At 38.0% G+C, this 24549-nt stretch overlaps 1 protein-coding gene across 1 annotated transcript in view; it reads left to right on the top strand.

Moving 5' to 3' along the window:
- Positions 1–22052, top strand: part of LOC121512451 (CUB and sushi domain-containing protein 1-like) — an 821118-nt gene extending 799066 nt beyond the window's left edge. The window contains exons 69-74 of the mRNA XM_041791732.1: positions 1687–1749; positions 2428–2589; positions 5482–5594; positions 14136–14223; positions 14474–14600; positions 21094–22052. Coding sequence (XP_041647666.1) covers positions 1687–1749; positions 2428–2589; positions 5482–5594; positions 14136–14223; positions 14474–14600; positions 21094–21253 — 713 coding nt within the window. The 3' untranslated portion in view covers positions 21254–22052. The remainder of the gene's footprint in view (positions 1–1686; positions 1750–2427; positions 2590–5481; positions 5595–14135; positions 14224–14473; positions 14601–21093) is intronic.
- Positions 22053–24549: the final 2497 nt, after the last annotated feature.

Below are 24549 nucleotides of genomic sequence, written 5' to 3'. Positions count from 1 at the left end.
GCTACGCTGTGTTCAGATTGGTGAGAAACACCTGCAGGACATAAATATTTTCTTTTAAATCTCAGGCAAGGAAAATTGCACTCTTCAAGAGCCTGTTGACACAGAAAACTGCGGATTTAATTACAGCTTGAATGAGAATGTGTTTATCATCAAATTTACTACTACAAATGGATTTCTGTAAAAATGGGTTAAATTTAAGTCAGTCCTGCTGAAACTGTTTCAATATTTATAATTTTTTTATGGTGGATGAATGACTATAGGGATATAAACACAAAATATTCCCTAAAAACCATACGTTTCGTATTAGACGTATTAGACTTTCTGGTGTGAATGGGAAGCTTTGGGGGGTCTGTTGTAGCCCCTGGGCTGCCAGTTGATGATCACTGGACTATGGGTTTCTCCAGAAGTTATACAAAGATATCTGCCCACTATAATTTTGGCAGTTTAGCTGGATCATTGACCCATTAATGCTCCAAATGCACACACTAGACGACTCGGCCAGACCGTAAGACCACACACCTGCTGTCTGTATTAATGATCTTATAGTGAAGAGTGCACACACACAGGATCTCTAAGGGTCTTGCATAATCAAATTTGACTTTATAGGAAAAATAAACATGGAGGAGAGTGGAGATCCTTAGCTGATTGTTCTGGCGTTTATTAGAGTTGAAGCAAAAATCAAAAACATGAGGAAAAGTAGATGTGTGCGTCCTAGCTGAGATCAAGGTGTTGCTGTGTTTATGTTTGTGAACTGTAAAAGTATCTACTATACAGTTGGTGACACTACCTGGTATTCTGTCAGAGACAGTTTACACTAAAAATGGTAAAGATGAGACATGCTTTGTATTCACAATTCTAGGTTAGGGGGGCTGTGACATTATCTTTTTGACATGATACACCTGAGGATTATTTGGAAAAATAATGACTCACGACGAGCCTTGACTTGTGACACATCTTCCCTGATCATCGGGGAAATAATCTGGCCAAAGTCGGGCTTAAAGCAGTGTAGCGTGTGGCCAGCTTAACCCAACATTGAGTGTGGGACAGGAAGCCTCAGCCCATTGTTAAGAGTTAGCTTGCCACTGTAAGGCAACTTGTCTACTGCTGACAAACAATTTAAATAATTGATAGATACTGTCTATTGGGAAGTGGCCGTAAGCTAACTTTCTGCCACCAGTTGGGCATTACTGAGCACAAACATGAAAATGGTCAAAACAGATCATATCATAGAAATGCAGAGCTTATAAAAAAAATGGACCACTGTTGGGTCTGTAATCTAAACTGGATGTCAGAGCTTGCACAAGATAAAAAACAAATTATCATCCAGATATTGCTCTGCTCTCTTGAATCAGCCTGTGGCATACCATGAATGTTGTTATGATGTTTTCTTTTTCCTTCTTGTTATATAATCATGGCCATGTTTAGACTCAAAACAAAGAGCAGATGGCTGTGAATACTGAAATGTATGACAACAAAACAGAAGGTTTATGACCTGACAGGAAACAATGCAAGTTGTTTACTGCTTGGTATTTTCATTTCTCTTAAATCCTTTTCTCTTTCTATAGATCTTTATGAAAACATAATTTAGTTCATTCTCCAAATCATCACTCATCTACTTCCAGCTTTATTACTTCTAAATATAGCTTCATCATGTGAGCAACCCCTCTGCTGTTTTGTGTGTTTCAGTTGGAGTAAAAGTCAATCCCAAGGAAAGAGGAGAGTCTGATGTCCAGAAGAACAAGATTAGAGGTATGATAACACAGATTCTAGACAATCACATGTATGTTATTGCTTAATTTGTGAATCTTTAATGGGATTAAAGTGCAGATGCCTTTAATTCCAGTTGAATGTATTCAGGTTGAAAGCTCTTCCTCACTGTGTTTTTAATAAACTGGATTGTATTTCCCATTTCCCTGTTTTTGGAGGAGGTTATAATGACTGTTGACTGCTAAGGTCTTCTGTCTAGACAAGGAGTCTCAGACCTAGCAAACAGAGTAAACATTCATGTGCAACACTATGTAATACCTTGTAAGTTTGAAGTCAGAGTTTATCATCAATATGTGCATTTAGAAAAGTCTAGCAAAGGAGACCAGGGTTGTGCAATTTTTCCAAGACTACTGAAGCCTCTGAGTTTTGAATAAGTCATATTTGTATGTAAGGGATTCAGACAGGCAGAGACAAGCCCACAGACACAGTGTGTATATGAGGGAACAAGACATAAATGTGATTAGTCCGTTTATAAGTGAGCCCAAGGGCCCAACCCTGATGCTGACCATTTTTGTATCATAAAAGCATCCAGCAATGTTTGAGAGCCAGCACTGGTACTATTAATGGCAGCATTTGCAGCTGTTGATTTCATTTGTTGACTGTAATACTGTGGGAGAGGTTTTATATTTCTACTTGTATATGTTTCTGTGTTTTTTACAGTTCCAGTGGATGTATTCTCTCCAAACTCTGAGTGGAGCGGCTTTTACGAATATCTAGGGAAGAGACAAGCAACCACCTTTACAGTGACTGGGTTCAATGCTACCAGCAGCAGAGTTAATGTCACATTACTAGAGACCAGCGGAGTGTCAATCAGACTCTCAGGTAAAAAAAAAAAAAAAAAAAAAAAAAAATTGCCTTGAAAAACTGATTGCCTTACAAAACAAAAAAGTAACGATAACTTCTTGACCTCTAAAAAGTAAACTAGATATTGTGTGTTGCATTTACAGAAGCTTTTTTAGTGGTGTGCACTTGCATTGGAGTTTAAGTTATTTTAGATACTTTGTAATTAACACTGGATGATTCAAAGAAGATGTAAAAATGATGACAAGTAACAATAACTTAAAAGTGCACACTGAATCAGGAAGTCCTCTTTCATCATGATCAGTGGCGGGACTTCCTCGACCAAATTAGTAACTTTACTCAAGGTGCAAAAGTGTCTCATCCCCAAAGATATTCTGGGAAACTACAGATTAAAGGATGATTGTCAAATAATTTGAGTTTAATGAAAAAAAAAATTGCATGATTGATTACTGTTTACTTAAAACAAAAAATGTGCTCATCTCAGTAAAAATATAGTTGAAATAGCTATTTTGGATTTTTAAGTTAACGCAACTCATTTTTAACAACCTTTAACTGTAATAATAATGATAACTTTTTTGTATAGCACCTTTAAAAACAGAGGTTTACAACATGCTTTGACAGTAAGCAGAATCACACATAACTGTTTGGTCTTATAGTGCAGTAGAGTTGTGTGGTTTCTCAAGTGCAAGTTAATGTAATCACATGCATGGTTTATCCTCTCTACTATTTTATCAAGGACAGCCTTGTAGGAAAAACAAGTCTGTCAGGCTCTGCCTACATGTGTGCAAAGATAAATGCAACTGTTTAGGATTTGTTCAATATTACAAAGCAGCAGGCTTCTTACAATCAGAGCAAATACACAATTCTAGGCCTTAAAATACCTAGGCCCTACCTTATCATTTCAAAAGCATAAATAGAGTTGCACAAAAGACAAAATAAATTAAATTTTGTGTTGTTCTTATTATGTTTACAGTGTGGGCAGACTTGGCTCAAGCGCATACTCAGATGGCTCAGCCTGTTAAATGTCTTCTTCTTTTTCTGCTTGTTTGAGTGTTGCTTTAACCTGGTTACCACCACCTACTGGACAGTGGTGTTATGCAAATTGGCAGCCCAGCCCTTTGATGTCACTCTTTACTTTAAGTTGACTTTACTTGAAACAACAGTTAAATGGTTTCCTTCATCCTGCAATTAACCATTACTTAAGTAATACGTACATTTACTTGATTATCAAGTAAAGTTAACTTAATACATGTGAGTCTGGATAGCTATCAGGGTTTACAGTGCAGGACTTGATGACAGAATGCACAAAGCTATTTGTATCATCACGTTTCTGATTCAGACACTGAACTTATCAAATGTTTAAAGAGAATGGAAAGGAAAGAGTTAATTTTGCATAGTACCAGTTTGATGTTTATTATTTAGAAGGAGCTTTGTTTTCAGTGAGGTATGAGTAAGGGTTAATGCCCGATGAGGTGTCCAATGATCAGGGATTAATGGCCTGTACCTGTTGCCTCCACAAAGTGTATTAATCCCTGAGAATTGAACACCTCGAAGGGCATTAACCCGCTTATACCATGGTCACTTGCCAACAAAAATAATTAATGGTACAAAGTTCATTAAAATACAGGGCTGAACATTTGCAGACGTTCAATGCAGTTTCAATAACATGAACAAAAGCAGTTCTGAGGTGTAAACACAAATGGGATTATTGAAGATTCCGCATTTTCTCACTTATTACAGAGGTAACACTGGTGTGTGAGGAAATCGAAATGGTGTCTAAGATCCATTCTCTTTAAGTAAGGAAGTTGTGGGTATTCACATGCTGCATGTGAGGGAAAAAACACACATAAAGAACTGTAGAGTGTGCTAGGAATGGAAAGTGGTTATAAATATCTTCAATAATATAGCATCCTGGGGAACCGATGGAGAGATTTACCTGCCCATCAAATATTGTTCCTAGGATTATTTGCACAATATTTCAGAATCACAGCAACAGTCTACAGGAAAAATATTATAACAAGAGCACAGCAGAACAGGATGTCTTTTTTTATTCATGTGAAAGCAGATAATTGACATGAGCACTCATGTCAGAAATGCAACTGAGGTGGATTTGTCCTTGGACGCTAATTTCTGTCTTTTTTCCCTTGTGCACAGGTACAAGAAAAATCAAAATGAAAATGCATAAAAGCCCTTGAACCTTTCAGAGCGTATTAGCACAGTTACATAGCCATAATCATGAACATGTGTAAGGACAAAGCATTAAAAGCATATGAGCTCATATAAAAGATCATAAGAACAGACAAAAAGGAAATTGATGAACAGAGTACATTGCATGTAGCACAGAGACATAATTCTGCCTTCATAGAAGTGTTTGGCCAACTGAGAAAAACTGTCTGACTCTCCCACTGACACCCGTGAATGTTTTGACATTTCACAATGACATTTCACAATCAAGGGTTTAGCTTCGTCCCAGGGTCATGACAGATTTTCTGCAGGTGCGAGACATGGCTGTATAAAATGTTTTCATTTTAAATCTGTGATATTTCTCATAGATGGACTTGTCAAATTGAACAACCATGCTGGCACCATAGTTAACCAAGTAGAGACAAGTAGCTGAAGGGTAAATGTCACTTTTCCCCAGTAATATGTCAGGTGCTTCGTAAAAGAAGTAGAATATGATAATTTGAAATGTCAAGGTGTCTACTTTTCTCTGTTTGTCACTCAACCTGTCTATGTAATGCCTATAAACCTGTCTGTCTCTTTGTGTTTCAATCTCCTGTTGTAACTTTGCCTCAGTGTATTTCTCTTTTTCCCACCAAATGTCAACATGAGAAAGATAACATTTTAAATCAGGTATAGGAGATAAACCCATTCTTTGTACCAGCTCAACAGTTTTCGCTCTTATTCATCCAGGTACCTATAAGTCAGAGGAAAATCAGCTGCTGTTGAAGGTGTACCAGGTGAAGGGGCCCACGGAGCATTACCTCAGCAAATTTAAAAATGACAATTGGGCTATGGATGGATATGTAAGTTGCACTTCCTCTTTTTTCCTAAATTAGGCATTTTAAAAGAAACAAATGTTTTCCAAGGGTCTCTTGGTGAATCAACATTACTGCTGTAATAATGTGAATATTTTTGAAAACACATTTGTAAAAACAGCATATAAATGAGCCATTAAAGCCGATAAACGGTTAAGTTTAATTAATATCCAACCCTAATGTAAAACTAATGTTCCAGTGTCCTCACCGCATTACTCAGCCCCCACCCACCACTAGCAGAGGTCTCACGAGAGTGCGGTATTGAAATTCCAGACAAATCCACAGCCACATTATGCAAAACAGATTTTGAAATACAAAGAGCTCTAATTAACATCTTTTCAAATAGAAGAAGGATGTGGTTTAGCAAAAAGCTTTGTTTTCCATGACAAAGGTGCAGGAAATAAGTTATTCCATGAAATTATCAACATTTCTCAAGGCTGCTTCCATTCATTTTAGTGCATATCTATGCATTTGTTGCAATGCAAGACCTCTCGTAGTCTACCCACAATGTTTAGAGTCTTCTTAACTTGCAAATGCAAAATATCATGGGGTCGTACTCAATAAAGACAGTCAGTAACCCACTATGTGCATCCTCAAACCAAAATAAGTGAATATTTATCTCCTTCATGTCATTATATTGCTACCACCTCTTTTCTGGGGCAAAGGTCCCCACCACCAGCCATGGACCAGTACTGGTCTATGGGTCAGTACTGGTCTATGGGTTTTTTGGTACTGGGCTGCACAGACAGAAAAAAATGAATGTTTTTTTTCCATCTTATTGACTATCAGAGTCTAAAAGATGTTTTTTCTTTTTTTAAATTATCCTCTTCTATGTCATCCGTCTGTGCCTTTTGACCTCTTGACAAGTGTCAAGATGCCTGTATCAGTCACAATACCCAAAAATTAAGCCCACACACTAACTAAAATGTGAATGTAAAACATTGTAGGAGAGTTTCTTTGTAATGAGGAACGGCTCTGACTGCCAAGAAAAGGAAAGCTGCAGTAGGAAAGAGTCCTACTTAAAAAAACAGGTTCATTGTGACAGGTGTTTCTTACGTGCCTACTGTTTCAGCATTTTGATGAGTTGTATTTTTTCAGCACTCTGTTTTTTATGGCGATCATTTTATCCCGGTATATTTACCCCCCACTGATGGCTGGTCCACAGAAATGTTGTCTTTCATGAAGCTGATCCATGGAGCAAAAAAGGTTGGGGACAACTGATCTGGGGTGATTCTTGCCTATTTTACATGGCTCTTCCTGAAAATATGAAAAATGTTGTTAATAATGAAAGAATAATGAAAGAAAAACATATTTTTTTTGCAAGTGTGAATTTATCCAAACGTGCTGCAGGATTATTTTTAAGAAATGGCTTCAGCGACATTCTCCTTTCTGCATTTGCTGTCTTTGCACTACCATGTTGAGGAGTTTAAGTCTTATGCACTAACTATGAATGTGTAGCTGCAGTAAAGAAATGTGTTGTTTAGCTTGGAGTAAAAATGGCTCCTGAATGAGCTTATTTCAAAACCATGAAAAGGAGGGAGGGAATAGAAAAGGACAGATGGCAAATTGGTGTGTTTAGTACCAGGCTGATGAGGACTAGAGCTCTTACAGTGTGTACAGCTCATGCTCATGAGGAGCTTTTTGGGCGATTATCAGTAAGGCTTTGTAAGTCATCAGCAAGAGAGTTATTGTGATGAAAGTTTATGACTGTGATTCATTCAAAAAAATTAACTGTAGACAGCAGAGATGCACCAAACAATGGAGTCCTGTCAGGTCAGCAAAAATGGCAAACTTTGCTGCTTATGTCGCTCAGGAATCCCATAAAGAAAATGCCCTCACAATGAGGAGAAAAGGCCTCTTCACTTTACTAATCAAGGCAAGACTTGGAAAAGCAAGGCCAAAGAGAATCCTAAGCTGATTATAACTTGGGGCCATTTAGCAGCTAATAAGGGGAAAGATGGCATTACTACCATGTATGTGTAAAGTGAATCAAACTGATGCATAAGCTCCATTTAAAGAAATAAAGAAATAACCTCATGCAGTCATTGCCTAGCGTCATCTTGAGAAAAGGCTGAAGAGGGATTACTGCAAGGAACCACACCTAAAATGCAGATATGATGTCATTGCAAACAGTGCAGGAAAAGGCACTGGTAAACTGAAGAATGAGTTAAAACGGTAGATTTTATCCATCTATTGCACCATCTAATTAAAAATCTATTTGAAATCCTCAATAATATCATACCGCACTTTTTTGCACTGATGTTCAGAACTGGAAGAAGTTTCATCAGTTCAATGTGTGGAAAGCCTGTTGACTGAGCCTGTTGACTTTTTCTCTGATAGAAAGGCAGAGTCCTTGGTGCAACGCCAGGCGAAATCTCTAAATAGATTTTTCTATTTGGTGCTGCATCACCGCATAGATCCTTCAAGTACAAACACACAGAACAAGAGCTTGTTTCAGCCAGCACACAGGTCATTGTGTGGAACTTCTATGTTAACAAGCAAAGCTCAGAAAGTTGTTGCTTTAGTTTGCTTTCAACTGCACAAGTTTGTGTAGAGCCACAATCATTGCTAGAAAAGTATAGTGTGCCATGAAAGTAAAGCCTGTTGACCTTGTCTTCAAAGAATCAACTTTTTGAGAGAGCCTCAGGATTCCTTTGGCACATTGAATCTGATATCTTCAGATTTTGTATCAGTTTGAAGGACCAGCAAGTAACACATAGCATTATTTTAGCAGTTGTTGGTCCAGTGGAGTTTGCTGCTCCCTGCTCATTGGACTGAAGTACCACAGGAAATGTGTCAGCATGGCAGTGGTCTCACATCACCTGCCTAAGTGATCCACCAGCCAAAGGTGTGATTGTGTTACCTCTAGCTCCCCATCATTGAGATTTGTTAATCCGGTACTGCTCACTGGACAAAAAGTGTTATGGTATATGTGTAGTCACTGCTCAGCGTGGAAGGACCACATTCACAGGGATCTGTGCCAAGAGGGGGAAGAATGAAAAAGTGATCTCGCCACATACATGATGGCAAATCTTGAGAGGAAAGATAGACATATTGTCTCATGCAAGCACAGATGTTTATGGTCAGTTTTTGAGGATTCATATGACTGGAACATGGAGAGTTTGTTTTATTGATAATGATAATAATAGAAAAAACAAAACAATAATAACTTGATTTGTATAGCATCTTAAAAAAACAAGGTTTTACAGAGGGCTGTAACGTGCAGAAGCAAATGGAGGAACAAAGCTACAAAACCCAACAAAAGACAAATACAATGGAACAAATGCTGCCCAACAACATCTGCAGAACCCAAACAGTTGAAGAACCAAAGCAAAAACCGGATCAAGATAATACCCCAACAACATAAGACATTAAAACTCCAAATTTCATGAGTCCCCATGCAAACAGAGACATCACAGGGCATTATTAGAGCACAGACATAAGATACTATAAAACCAAAACATCATAGACATCATCAGAAATGCAGACATCATAGGTACCATAAAATGATAGGAACCTAGCTACACAGGTTGAGACCAAGAGGACCAGAACTTAAGAAGATGTTAGAAAAAAAGGGGAATAAAAGCAAAAAGAGAGGTAAAAACAATAAAAGGTGATTAAAGTGCAAGTAAACAGTCAAATAGGAATAAAGGGAAAAAAATAAAAAAAACAAGATAGGTTAAAACAGTATAAAATGAAAATAGTAAAAATAGCAAAGGTAGAGGGAAGAAAAAAGCAATAAACGAGATACAAGCATTAAAGAGAGGATAGCGATATCAATTAAAAATAGCTAAGGGCAGTTCAAAAATTGAGTTTAACAAATAATAAAATCAAGTAAAAAATCTGCTAAATAATATAAAACTGCAAAACAAAATTGTTAGACGACAAAAGTTAAATAAGAAGAAGACATTACGTAAAAGCAAGTCTATGACATTAATTTTAAGAAATGATTTAAAAGATGTGAATGTTTCTGCCTCCGCTACGTTATTCCAAAGTTGAGGAACCCTGAGGGAAAACACCGGTCACCTTTGGTTTTAAGCCTCAACTTTGGAACAGTTAGGTGGCCCTCACCCGAGAACCTGATGGTTAATAATTCTGCATTCTTGCGTATATAGCAAACATACTTTAAAAGTAATGAGCAAAATCTTAAAATTGGTTGTAAAAGTGACAGGGTGCCAATGTAGGTGATCTAAAATTGGGTGGTGTGAAATTGGTTTCTACAGACATTGAATATCTGATTTCAGAGAAGTTTTGGGGTATACCATCAAAAAGGGATGTAGTTTCTCTATTTCATTTCTAAACACAAGACTTCAGCAGTAAAGATCTGTGCTTTTGGGGGGGAAGTAGAAGATCTTGTCTAATGAAGATCAAGTGCCAGTTAGTTTCTCACATAACAGTGGTTTATGGTACCTCATTTTATACATGAGAAGAGATTAACTCCTGTTGCAGAGGTCATTGTAAAAACACAACTAAAATATGCCCAGAGCAAGCAAATCTCTCAGTCAGCATGTCAAGATGTTGTCAGGGTGAAATCTACTAAAGCAGTTACACCTCTGCTATGTAAAGAGACATGACAACAGGTCAAAACACTACATGAGCATGAAGATCCACCATGAACCACTCAAACCTCCAGATGAGAGTCTGGAGGTTTCAGTGGTTCAAATTTATTAGACCACCCTAACCCTAACAAAAGTAAGGTTTATGACACAGCTGCCCTAAATTAACATCATTGGTAATTACCAAAATCATTTTTGATGTCGCTGCAATGGTTAATACGCCAAGATGTAGAAGCTCTTTAACCAATATGATATTTTTAATGCTAAAATATAATTATTATAAATTTGTGTGAATTCAGTTTGAAATCCCTCATTCCTGTTCAAATTGGTAAAATGTGGAGAGCTCACTCAAAATGAAAGAGTCCACATTAAAGCACTTCATGATGCTGGATGGTCTTTAAGACAAATATGACAGGTGGTCTAATAAATTTGTTAAGCACTTTTTCTCCCTAATTTGAGCCGGCTAACTACGCTTCTCTGAGAAGTCAGAAAATAAGCAAGCATAACCACTAAAACTAATTTTTCTGTTCAGGAATGCAAGTAAATAACTATAATTTGACATATTAATCAAGAAATATTAATGTGCTCTTTTTTGTAAATCAGTACATTTTAAAATACATGGATAACAATAATAATTGTATTTTAGCATTAGAAATATCATTTGGGTTAAAGAGCTTCTACATATTGGTGTATTAACCATGGCGGAAACATCAAAAATGATTTTGGTTTTACCAGTTTTTACCAATGCTGTTAATTTAGGGCAGCTGTGTCATAAACCTTACTTTGGGTGGTGGTCTAACAAATTTGTTAAGCACTATATATATATATAAATGGAAATAAAGCTTTTGACATTGCAGAAGCTTATCGAAACAATGCCACAGCAAATGCATGCTGTAATCAAAGCTAAAGGCGGTCCAACGAAATATTAGAGTGTGTGTGTGACCTTTTTTTGGTGGTGACTTTTTTTTTTTGGGCCAGGCAGTGTATATATATATATACACATATATATATATATATATATATGTATATATATATATATATATATATATGTATATATATATACATATATATATACATATAATTAGAGAGAGAGAGAGAGAGAGAGAGAGAGATTTCTGCAAAGTAATGTCAAATAAATAAATGCAATGTAGAATGAGTGACTTTGTGAATATTCATCCCCTTTAAAGTGACTGACCTAATTCAACAGAAGTCCAGCCATTGGTGCTAGTAGGCTCACAAGTAGTGAAATGGGGATCACCTGATTGCAGCAAGTCTTCAGTGATTGTAGTACAAAAACACCTGTCCCTGGAAGGTCCAGTCACAGGTTAATCAGTATTCCTGGCAACCATTACACAATGGAGATAAAAGAACACTCCAAGCAACTCAGAGACAAGGTTATTGAAAAGTACAATAACCTTGGAACAAAAAAACCCAAGGTGTTGAACATCCCCAAGAGTTCAGTGAAATCCATTATCAAAAAAATGGAAGGAATATGATGTGTAAATCTGCCTAGACCAGGCCATCTTCCAAACTGAGTGACTGTGCAAGAAGGAGACTAGTGAGAAAGTCCACCAAGACACATAGGACTGCTCTGAAGGAGTTACAAGCTTCAGCTGCTCAGATGGGATAGACTCTGCTTCAACAGCTGTTGCCAGGGGTCTTCACCAGTCAAAGCTTTATGGGAGAGTGGCAAAGAGAAAGCCACTGTTTAAGAAAGCTCAGATTGAATCTCGACTAGAGTTCACCAAAAGGCATGTGGGAGACTCCATGGTCAAGTGGAAGAAAGTTCTTTGGTTGGATGAGCCCAAAAAAAGGTGCTTATTTGCCATCAGACAAGATGCCATGTTTTATACCAAACACTGACTGCACATCACCACAAACACACCATCCCCACTCTAAAGCACATGGTAGCAGCATCATGCTGTGGGGATGCTTCTCAGCTGCTGGCTCTGGAAGACTTGTAAAGGTGGCGCGTAAAATGAACGCTGCAACATATAGGAAAATCCCGGGGGACTATCTCATTCATTCTGCAAGAGAACTCCAGCTTGGGAGAAAATTTATTTTCCAGCAAGACAATGACCTGAATGATAGCTGAGTCAAAGCCCAGACCTCAATACTATCGAGAATTTGTGGCTGAACTTGAAAAGGACTGTTCATGGCTGATCCCAGTGCAACCTGACAGAGCTTGAGCAGTTTTGCAAAGAAGAATGAAGTAAACTGTAGTGTCCAGATGTCAACACAGACTCAATGCTGTGATTGCAGCATCTGTAAATACTGACTTGAAGGGGGTGAATATTTGTGCAGGCATTTCTTTTACTTAACTGACATTATCTTGTAGAAAAATGTTTTCACTTTGACATTAAAAAGTTTTTTTTTCAATTATATTGACCATGATTGATTTATAAAATCAATAAATAAAATTAATTAAACATCCAAAGGGGTGAATACTTTTTATCAGCACTGTTCAGATCCCATAGCACTAGATATAAATTACATAAAAACTGTCGTCACAGAGTGGAATCTGTTACTTTTTCCACCAGCTTGGATTTTAGAAACGCTTTTTATTATATCCTCTTCCTTCCTTAGACCACCACCTTCCATCCTGCTGTGAGGGACATGTGTGAATAAGCAGTTAAGTTGGATTTAAGGCGGAGGCTGTCCTGAAGTTTTGTTGAAATTTCAGGCGTGAATGTGTTTTAACAGCTTAAGATTGCCACCAGTCAATGTTTTGATAATGACACTAAAGGTCAGCACAAAGAGTCATGGAAAATGCAGGTTATCTGCCATGTGAATTTGTAGAAGAGGTGAAGAACTAAGATGGACTTAAAGGATGAGTGAAGATTTGCCTCAGAGACCACAAGATGAAAAGGGACGGACACATTTCCTGCAAGCTATCAATTCTTGAAAAGTGTCGCCAGGAGCATAGGAACGAAGGAAAAAGTTAACTCTTTGGGTCCCCTGTTCAATGTAGATTCTTTAACTTATTCTGATTTCCTTTTTGAAAAGGGACTTTTAAAGATCATTCCCACTACTGGAAAAAGGATTTAAATGTAGTGTTAGGACTGGGGGCAGGATGGAGGAATTGAGTGGGGAGATTGTAAAAGATAGCAAGCAGAAATGGAAGGAGGCAGGATGTAAGAGGGAGGGAAGGAGACGCGTAGACAGCCCATTCATCATGTGGAGGATGACAGAAAGAGTGAGGGAGGAGGAGAGCCAGACCCATAATGGCCAGGTTGTGAATCCTGAGAAGCAATCTTTTTACAGTTAGAAGATGAAAGTTTAGGTGGTCGATGCATGGGTAAAACATTGCTGCTTCAACTTACAATTTCCTCATGAGGGAGAGAGAAGAGGTAGAGAGAGGGAAGTAGAGACTGGAAAAAGCAGCATGTGGAGAGGAAAGGAAAAATTACCCTTAACGTAGACATCATGTTGAAAATCTTTAAACACATACTGTATTTTGTGTTTTCAATGTCTGTTGTATTTCAAATAGTTAAACATCAACTGTGTGGTTGGTTTGATCATGAAAAAACCTCAGTACTTTATACAAAAAAGTGAAATTTGCTGGCAAAGAAGTGGAAGACTGTATAAAAGACTTAGTTTTACTGTAATCCCTAAGGATGACAACATTAAGCTGACTACTTTTAGCTTGATGTTGTCATCCCTTTGCAGTCAACTATATATGAGGGTAATTACATATTCGCCTGTCTGTTCTTAAAATATTATCTCCCTAAACCACACCTGTCTCCTACATCATGCTTTTGACATTTTGATTATAATGCTGCACAGTTTTATGGTGAAATAAGAAGGCATTACTAGAGCGTTCCTGCTGTGGTTTTGGTTGACGGAGCCGTATACAATCCTCTGTGTCAAACTAGAACTTTTTACCTCAAACATTTAATAGGGAGAATATATTTAAGGTATTCCCTGCAGTCTGTGCAAGTACTGTATATTAAATGTGAATGCTTTTCTTCAGGTTACAGCAGAATCAGACCAGAAGACTTTCGTCTACCAGGGCCACATTCACAGTAAAGACTTTGGCAAGTTTCATCTGACACAAAAAGGTGCGTCACCCTCTCACATGACCTCAGTTTACAGCCAAAACAAACAGTAATTTAAGTGAACTAAAAGGAATGGCATTGATTTAACTTCTTGGTGTAAGGTATGATAAACAGAATTTGAGTTAACATTGAAAGCAAAGGGCAAGTACACAGCCAAATAATGCATGATGCATCCAAAAAACGTGCCGGAAAATTAAAGATGGTAACCTATGTTTTCATGCATCCCTGGGTTTATCTCTGTCTGTCTCCCCAGGCCCTGTAACCATGGCAATCGACCCATCCAACCCCTACACAAACAGCAGCTCTGTGGCAGCAGCCATCTTGGTCCCATTCTTTGCCCTCATCCTGTCGGGATTTGCCTTCTACCTCTACAAACACAGGTAAGCTATACCCACGACTTAAATCCATCAGAGAAAAACACAGAGCAGGAGTAGAATACCAAGCAGCTGTTTGCCTTTTGGCTCTGCCTGCAGTTTCTATCTTTGATGCCCTTGGTCAAACATAAAGTATGAGCAGATCATTAAATTTAGAGGTGGTCAAAAGGTAAAGGCAGTGTATAGGTTCACTGGATAAATAAACAAATAAATTATCATCCTGAAATACTGACTTATGCATATAAAACTTTGCCTTTTTTTAAGAATTTAAAGAAAAAGTTTAACTTTCCCTCCTTTTTTTTCTGATTTTTTTAAATATTTATTTCAGTAATTTAGTCACTATATTTCCTTGAAACACTTCTTTAATAACAAGTGTGTTTCTTTTTTATTTTATTTATTTAGATCCCTATTAGTCACTACTGAAGTAGTGACTACTCTTCCTGGGGTCCACATAGGCAAACACTAAAAAAAAACATATTCATTCAATCTAAACAGGGGAAACATAGACGATGTTAAAATCATTATTAAAACAGTTATGATGGCAATACAATTACAGTTACATTAGACACCAATAAGATAAGATAATAAACCTACCGGAAAATTAAAAGGTAATCTCTCGTTGGCTTTTATTAAATGTAGGCAAAATAAAGTCTGAATGTTATGTTTCCTTTAACACATGACAGAGAAGTACACAAAAAGACAACTAAAAGACTCTAAAATATGTAATAAAATATATACAATCTATTTGGAGAGTCTGAGACATTCAATGTTGTTTTAACCTCTTTTTAAAAACAGGTCTACTAGTTAACCTTCTGATGTCTGATGGAAGACTATTCCATATTTTCATACAGTACACTGTCCTGAGTTGGTATTCGTGAGTGTAAAATCCCCACTGAAAGCATGCCTTGTTTTAAAATCATGACTATTATGACTAAACAGCAGTTGATTAAATAAGACACTTTAGACAACTATTTCTGTAAAAGGAAAGCAGAGAAATGATATTCCTCACTTTCACCAATAACCAGCCTATGTTATGTGCCTTTTTTTTTTTTTTTTTTTTGTTAGCTCTTCTATCAAAGTTTAGTGCCAGCCTTGCAGCTCTATTCTGGACTAGTTGTAATTTCTCTAGGTCTGTGTTAGATGTGCTTGACCACACAGCTGGAAAGTAGTCCAAGTGAGTGAGATCAAATGTTTGAACTCTGACACTTTTCTCAATCTGCTCTGACCACTTCAGCCTGCTGTCCAACATCACACCAAGGAGTCTGACTAATTCAACTTGTTTAATGGGCACATCTTTAATAGATTTGAATGTTGGTTGTCTTTTAATTTAAAATTTGATCCAAACAAAATACTCTTTGTTTTGGACAAATTGAGAACAAGCTTATTATTCCATACCCAGTTAGTGACAGCTTGTAGTTCCTTATCAAAAGCACTTGACAAATCCTTAACTGATCCTGCTGGTAGATAAAGAGTTGTGTCATCTGCGTACATATCCACCCAAGCTTGATTTAAAACAAGATGATGGCCATTGGTCAATATACAGAAAAGCTGTGGTCAAAAGCAGCTTCCTTGTGGTACACCACATCACAACTGTTTCACATTTGAAATCTACCACATAAAATACATACAGTTTTTGTTAGACAAATACCAGCTTACATCTGTTACTTCTAGTCTGTAAATGTAGAGCAGAATAGTGAAATCATAACCTCAACTTTGTTTAATCCCTGGTTTGTTGGGAAGAAGTCTTCCATGAAGATCAAATCAGCAGTAGTTGATCTCTTTTAATCTGCTTTAGTATTGAACTAATTCAATTCTTTAGCATATAAAATGAAAAATAGTTTAATTGACCAGGCACAGGCAGAGAAGTTATGCTTCTATTTTTTGGCTGTGTATTTTTTTGTATTTTTTTCTTTGAATTTTCAATCAATTGGTTATTCTTCTGAACCAAACCCAGTTGAGAAGGTGGCTTTTTGACACATACAGAGATTTTAGAAAGGACAGGCAAACTTATAGAAATACTAAAAAAACAGTTTTTACTGTGAAAGTCCAACTGTAGCATGAAAGATTAATCTGATTGACCTTGGATACTAAATATTGTTCATAGAAAGTTTAAAAAGTTCTCAAAGATGCCAGATAACAGAAAAATTGGGGGTAAAATGTTATCAATAATTGTTCCTGTTAAAACTTTTGTGATAGTCCTTATCTAAGAAGTAATCTGACTCATTTACTTCAAAATTTTAAGCTTTATGAATTCATCAAATAAAAGTCACTTTTACATATTTCTCTGTAGCCATCTGTAGCTATATAGGCTACCATATTATATCTGCAGTGAAACATACAATGGCCTGACCTGTTGTTTAGAAACACACTGCATGCTTTGTTAGCCTGATAGTAATGTGCTTTTATTCGTTCTAGTTAGTTCTCACAGTAAATCCTATAAGGGTACTGCTGTCTGCAGGGATGTTTTGAGTACATGTAGTGTGCTGGTTTAGAAAGGTGTCATAACATTACACCAGACTCTGTTATACCACCTGCTTGCAGTGTGCAATGCTAGTTGATGTATATTAAAGCTGATGGTTGTATGCAGGACATTGTCTGCTGACACAGATGACAATGAGAGACCAAAAGACACCTGGGGGCCTGGCGGCAGGTAAGACTGGCACCTGTCATGCATCTGGTTCCAAACAGCAACCAGACTTCCAGCCGCCGCCACATCCTCCGTCGAACTCGCCATTCCTTGTTTTTGGTTTTTAGATTTTTTCTCCTGCTGTTTAGTACGGCTGCACAATTAACTTCAATGTGAGAGTATGATTCTGCGAAGTGAGCTGGATGATTTACCTGTTGTGTTTCCTGGACAGTTTTACTTGAACTTGCATGAAAATGAATTTAGAGGTGAATGAAACAAGATGCTTCCTTACATCAGCGATGTCTAACTGGGTGGAAATTAGAAAGGAAAACATTTAAAGCTTATGTTAAAGCAGTGCAGCCATACTGTGTAATACAGCAGTCATTTAAAGGAAGATCGAGGGCTTTTTATTTTGTCTTTTACCTCATTGTCATCTCTCTGTCAGCATGATGTCATCAAGAACAGTTTTTGACCCTCTATACTGTTGTGTTTTGGAAACAAGTTCTGTGTATCTTTATATATGCTGTTGCTTTGCTGTCTTTTGAATTTGCTACTGATGCTTGTAACTTTTTGTACTTTCATACTGGCTTCTGTCACTGACTTAACCACCAGGAACAACCACTAAAAACAGAAATAGTTTCCCTGCATAAGGGTAATAGTCTTGATGAGAAACTAAAAAGAAGTGAGGTGTGAGTGTGCGCTATGCAGTTTCATCCTGCTTCAGCCCATTCATTCGGATAGTTCCTGTAATACTGTCAAAGCAATTATGTGTGCTGTTTTTAATTCCACCAATAAAATTAACTTATTGCACCTTCAGCCACAACCAGAAACTAGTGCAGCGATTTGAACCTCTGCCACACAGGGAGGTCTACGGTGTGTGCTGGTGTGTGTGTGTGTGCAGTTTTGTAAAGTAATGGGTTGAGCATGTAGGGTAGGCTTAGTGGCTCCCCAGGGTTGTCTCTCTACTAGTGCTCTCTCATACACACACACTTACACACTCTCTTAATGAGGTCAGAGTCAAACAGCGTTTCAGCTGCAGCACTCCTCCCTGCTAATAGTTCCACAGGGTTTGGGAGTAAGTGATTATATCTAACTGGATTATAGGACCTGATTATCCAAAAGTGTAATCTGCGACAAACAGACAAATTAGGAGGCAGCAGCTATATTTCACAATCCTTTTGAACCCCTGCAGTACATTTCTTAAAATACTCATTGAGGCAATTTGAGCAATAATATATTCTTTTGAACTTGAACCATTGGGCACCATTTGCAGGGTGATGGCAGGTTGCAAGCGTACACGCACACTCACATTACAGCAGCAGATGGGTTCTCGGCAGCAGAGCCACTGAAGCAGGCAGTTGTTATGGTTGGTGTTCTTGCTTCCTGACATAATTTTCCCTGCAATTTGTGGATTTTTAGCAGAAAAGTACTTGAACTAAGTTTGGGTCTATTAATCTCAAGGGGGGAAATTGCTAACCAGCACGTCTAACAAGACAGCTTGAAGGACAGGGAAAGGTATTAAAAGTGAACTTTCTTAAAACATTGGTTGAAGAACTAAGTGAGACTAAAGCAAACATGATGGTCAAAAGAGGGTAAATGCATATGTTGTGTGTAGTCTTTTTGAACTTGAAGTGTTTTAAGCATTAAAATAAATTTTAAAAAAGCCAAACTTTATATGTTGTCTCCCATGAGAACTGGTATCTCGAAGTCAACTGAAATATTTTCACGTAAAGCTTCATAAGGGGATTATAAAGATTGGGGGCAAAGCTGTACAGGATCCATCAGACACGCAGTACATTAGCATCTCATGGGAGTCAGGTTTTGGCCACCTGACAAATGCAATCTAACGTTTCCAGGCCCTTTAGCTCTGATTTGCTTCTCCAACTTCAGAGGGAAGTATCTGGATCTTTAGCTGTGAAATGCACAACTTTTTCACCAGCCATTGATTCACTGATTTACAATTTTCTGTTTTCTGCTGGGGAAGTAGCACAGACCTGTCAGTCAGTTTCCCAGACAACCTAATATCTGAAGACATGCTACGTAGTAAAGATGGCCTAAGCATGCTGCTATGCATTTTAGTTCCTCTGTTTGATGACTACTAATATCCTGTTGTTTTCTCAATACTTTATCTGGTATTCCCAGAGTTGCAAAAGTACAAAACTAAAATGTACAGTGCCTATTTTTTTTTTTTTTTACAAAAAACTCTTGAATGTCAAAGTGAAAACAGATTTATACAAAGTAATGTCAAATTAAAATGTGTAAGTGACAGCAAAAATATTCACCCCCTTCAAATCAGTATTTACTAGATGCACCTTTGGCAGTAATCACAGCACTGAGTCTGTGTGGATAGGTCTCAGTCAGGCTTGCACTGCAATTTTACTCCATTTTTCTTTGCACAACTGCTCAAGCTCTGTCAGGTTGCACAGGAATCAGGCGTGAACAGGCCTTTTCAAATCAAGCCACACAATCTCTAATGGATTGAGGTCTAGGCCTTGTCTGTCCACTCCAGAACATCCAGCTTAATGTCTTTAAACCATTTCTGTGTAACTTTTGCTGTGTGCTTCGGGTCATTGTCTTGCTGGAAAATAAATCTTCTTCCAAGCCATAGTTCTCCTGCAGACTGAATGAGATTTTGCTGCATTCATTTTACCCTGTACCTTTACAAGCCCTCGAGGGCCAGCCGCCAAGAAGCATCCCCACAGCATGATGATGCCAACCACCGTGCTTTACAGAGGAGACGGTGTGTTTGTGGTTAGAGTTACTGACTGATCAGTGACTGGTCCTTCCAGACACAGGCGTCTTTATACTACAATCACTTGAGACACATTCACTGAACTCAGGTGATCTCCGTTTCACTAATTGTAAGACCAAGAACACCAGTTGGCTGGACCTCTGTTTAATTTGGTCAGTCCCTTTAGAGGAGTTAATTTTCATACAATAATTATATTGTATATTACTTATTTAATTGGCATTACATGAATCTGTTTTAACTCTGACATTAAAGGGGAGGGTTTTTTCAACCAAATTAAATTGATCATGATTGATTTATAAGATCAATTAAAGGTTAAAACATCCAAGGGGGTGAATACTTTTTTATCAGTAATGCAACTCAGTAGGACAATAGCAGCATAGAAGACCTATAACAGTGACTGGCCATTTTTTGTTTTCTAGATTGAAAGAAAATAATTGCTTTATCATGAAATACAATATTTGGTTTATAATTACAATAAAATTAATGTAGGCATTATATTGGAAAAGCAGACTATCGTTAAATAGATTAGTTAGAATCTTAGATCATCGTCACAGAGAAACAGAGTGATCAACATAAATGGATATATGTCCGCTTAGGGCTGCCATAGCAGAGAGCTACAAACTCCTTTGTCATTTCTTGCTGCATTCAACATGATCTTTTACAAACTAATGTGAAAATGAGTCAAATAGGGAATAGAAAACATTTTAGTATTCTTAAGCTAGTGTTAGGTGAAGACAGCAGTGACTAACCTTGTCGTCTAAGTTTGTTTGCTGCAGCTAATACATATGTATTTTTTTAACAAAGACATCAGCAAAAATAACAAGGAAACTTCAAGGCAATCTCCTTTCAGTTAAAGAAAATGCCTTTATTGTCATTGCATGCTCATGCTCGACCTCAAAACAAGCTTAAACTCAGACATCAGCACATATTTGCAATTTAACCTTGCTGGCAACATTTTCCCTTACTTTCTGATGTACTTATCCCTTTTTCTTTCACAGGCTCTCTCTCTGTTGCTTGTGTTGTGTTTTTTATTTCAAATGTGAAACAACTTCTGCAGAGTTTTCTTTTAGAAATTAAATATCTGCTACATCACTGTTTCTCCCTCTCATTTTGTTTTTCAGGACTCGCCCCAAGGTCCAGTTCAACGGCTATGTTGGCCATGAGAGCTCCAATGGCCAGGCGTCGTTTGAAAACCCAATGTATGACACCAACATGAAGCCTACTGAGGCTAAGGCAGTTCGATTCGATACCACACTAAACACAGTCTGCACGGTAGTATAGTCCAGCATACCTACCACCACCTACACAGTGGTTCAGGCCAAACTGCCTGTTGCAGTCTGCGGTGTGGTTTGGCCAAACTAAGAAGAACAAACTTATGATTTGGACTTGTCACTGAGAGCAGTCTGCTCTGTAGCTTGCTGGTCCTCTGTCCGCATAATCTGCACAGTGAAGCAGCTCTGTTCTCCCTCCCACATGAACAACGGCCTCACTTCTCCCCTGTAGTCAGAAAGCGTAAAGACAACTAGAAAGGGAGTGGAAAATGGCAGCGTCATACAGCATTCAAGTCTGTTAAACACAGGATCAGTGCTGGGACCAGAATTCTTCCTTGGAAAGACGGCGTCAACCACTAGAACCCGTTCGGATACTAATTCACTGAAAAGGCCCAGTGTAAGTTTATTTGAACTGAAGTTTTTAATGGCGAGGCCAGAAACAAAAGACTAAACGCTCCTTCTAAGCTGAACAGTGTTTTCCCAGCCTTACCTCCAACATATGTCAAATTTGCACAGTGGTATAGGCTTACTTACTCCCCTGCTGCAGGCCAGACATGGGTTACAACCCTACCAAGGTTGTACTCTCAGGGGGAGCAGATCGACTATTCCACCCTTTAACCTGATTAAGATATCATAAGTACTCAGGTGGTTGCTGGGTCACGATAAATACCATGACTGGTGCTGAACCAAAACCTCCCACTAGACTTCCATCACACTGGTCTTGACAGGACGTGACCATGATGTAATAACAGTCAATTTTGGTTGAATCTAATATTGATTCTGCAGACTACTGTAAAGTTGATATCCACATGCTGTCAGTTCAATAGAACTTCCAACCAGTCTTACTCTTTTAAAGAATCTGATCCTCTCATCCATCACTGTACACTAGTTTTAAATGTAAACTAGGAGTGGAGTGGTGGGCCAGTACTAAACAATCCAGAGTCAGGTAACATCTTCAGATGTTTAATGGCTGCCTGCTTGAAGATTTTGCTAGATTGAATGAAGCAGGACAATCACAGAGTGGCATTTTCAGTCAGTGTTGGATCATCAAATGGCATCCTGTGATTGTCTTGTTTTCTGCCTCTTACTCTGTTGCCTTTCTATGACAGTGTCTATTTTGGCTTTCTCTTTGCCCAGAACCGAAAAAATCAAGCATTTGCAAATGCTGTTTCCCCAGGTTTCCAACAGCCTGTGAGTAGCTCTAGATGAGATTTAAAGATTTTCAGATATTCTCTTAAGGTACTTCACAGCTAAAATCAGTCCTCTTTACAACCGTCCATGCTAGCACATACTGGCAGACTGTCCTGAACCAGAAAACAAGACATTTGAGTTGCCGAGCTGGTGTACACAGTGGACTGGTTTCCTGAGACCTGTCTAACACAATCAAAGAATCAGACAATGATTCTTGTTCTTGGACTAGCCAGTGTTTTGTGCTCGGTGGCTCAACAAGTGGAAGCCTGGAGGCAAAAAGCTGTCAAGATCTTCGACTGCTGCAATCAGCTGCGGCCAAATCCAGGAAATGATGTGTCTTCTTGTAACTCTGGTCGGGATTATCAGTCAAGAGATGACTGATATTTTTCTACAGTATACTCTCCAGCCGCAGAATCAGAACTAGATGAAGAGATTAACACACAGAGTGTTTGACTGACAGATATTAGACAGACAAACACAAGCTAACGGACTGATAGAAATCTGTCAGTCATGCTGGAAGAGAAAGACAAGAACAGGTTGCGATGGAAACAGAGGCAGATATGTGCCCCTGAATGTCTCCGACGACATTTTTCTTCAGTGAAGATATTGATGAACAGACTCAATGTTCAAAAACCCAGTGGCCCCATGGGACGTCCCAAACCACTGCTGCTGGGGAACCCCAAAATATAAACTTTATATAAACTCTTAAACCGCACAAATTTTGCACTAGTGTGTTTTTCTGACTGGGTTATGAAAAAAATGAATAATTTTTGGGTCTGAAATGGGTTTGAAAATGAGTCATTCAAAAAAGAGAATTTTATTCAAAAACTTCTATCTTTAAAGAGACAACAAAATGACTAAATACAGGGTTACAGAGTGTTTGTATATACACATTTATATTTCACAATCCCTGTTGGCAGTGACCACACGCTATTTTGTTGTTTATTTTTGTTGCCATGAAAACATGCTAGCCAACCAGAATGTTGGGATTAGATTGCCTGTGGACCTCCAAGCTTCTAGTGTCTCATAATGACACCAAGTTGTTGCCATTTCTAGAACAGTGGCTGTTTCTGAAAGCTCACGCTGAAGACTGTAACTATTATGAAGAAAAACATAAAAGGAAGACTCCATCTATAGTATTGATAGTGCTCACATGGTTTATTTTATTACAGGCATTAAATTCATTTTTTACATACCAAACAATTCCCTTTAGGTGCCTCATGGTACTCAGATAGTATCTCAACATGGGCTCATTTTCCCACACGTCACCTCCAGTATAAAATAGCGTCAGCTTTCAGAAACAACATGTGGCTGTTTCCCCTTCTCTTTAAAAAGATGTGTTGTATTCTACCACAGCTCCACATATTCTCATGCATCATCCTCCAAGACATTTTACATATGAGATGCACATGATCCTTTTATCACACATCATTTTAAAGAGCTCACAGTTTACATGTGATCTGTTGCAGAATTGGTGATACAAGGCAAATAAACCGATTAAGTTAGACGACAACATGCACAATTATTGTTGTCCTGAGTTAATGCCCCCAACCCCCAAAAGCCCCTCCATTTAAAGAATATATATACCTCATCTGCAAAGAGATAGTTACATCCTGCTTATAAATGCTGGAACCTCACTGCAACAAATACACAAGCTTTCCTGGTATTTTAGGTCAGAACATCCACCTAACGCCCATAAATCTGCAGGATTTAAGTAAATTCACTAGCTTCAACCACTTGCCAGGCTTGTTATTTCTCGCAGTGTTCTCTCTAAATATATTTTTATTTTTTGAAAGATGCTGCACTTGGGTTAGATCACAAATGTAACTGCTCTCAGTGTGTGTCTTTAGGCCTGTGTCTTGTTTGTTTGTCACTCCATGCACACCATAGTGGCTTTGGGTTTACACTCCAGGCAACCTGCATGATTTTATTGTCTAAACGAGTTCTCCTTTATGTTCCCCTTGTTTTCAAAAATTATTTTCCGATCCATCATGCTGCCATTTCTGCAAAAAAAAAGTATCATTTCATCCATTCATTGTCACACATAGATATGAAACAATAAGTGGAACATCTAACAGGAGATTTTGATAAATTAAACCTTTTTTCAATGGAAAA

Source organism: Cheilinus undulatus, linkage group 1 (genome assembly GCF_018320785.1).
Source record: "Cheilinus undulatus linkage group 1, ASM1832078v1, whole genome shotgun sequence".
Classification (NCBI taxonomy): domain Eukaryota; kingdom Metazoa; phylum Chordata; class Actinopteri; order Labriformes; family Labridae; genus Cheilinus; species Cheilinus undulatus.
The sequence above is the reverse complement of the archived record's forward strand: the minus strand, read 5'-3'. Positions and strand labels throughout refer to the sequence as shown.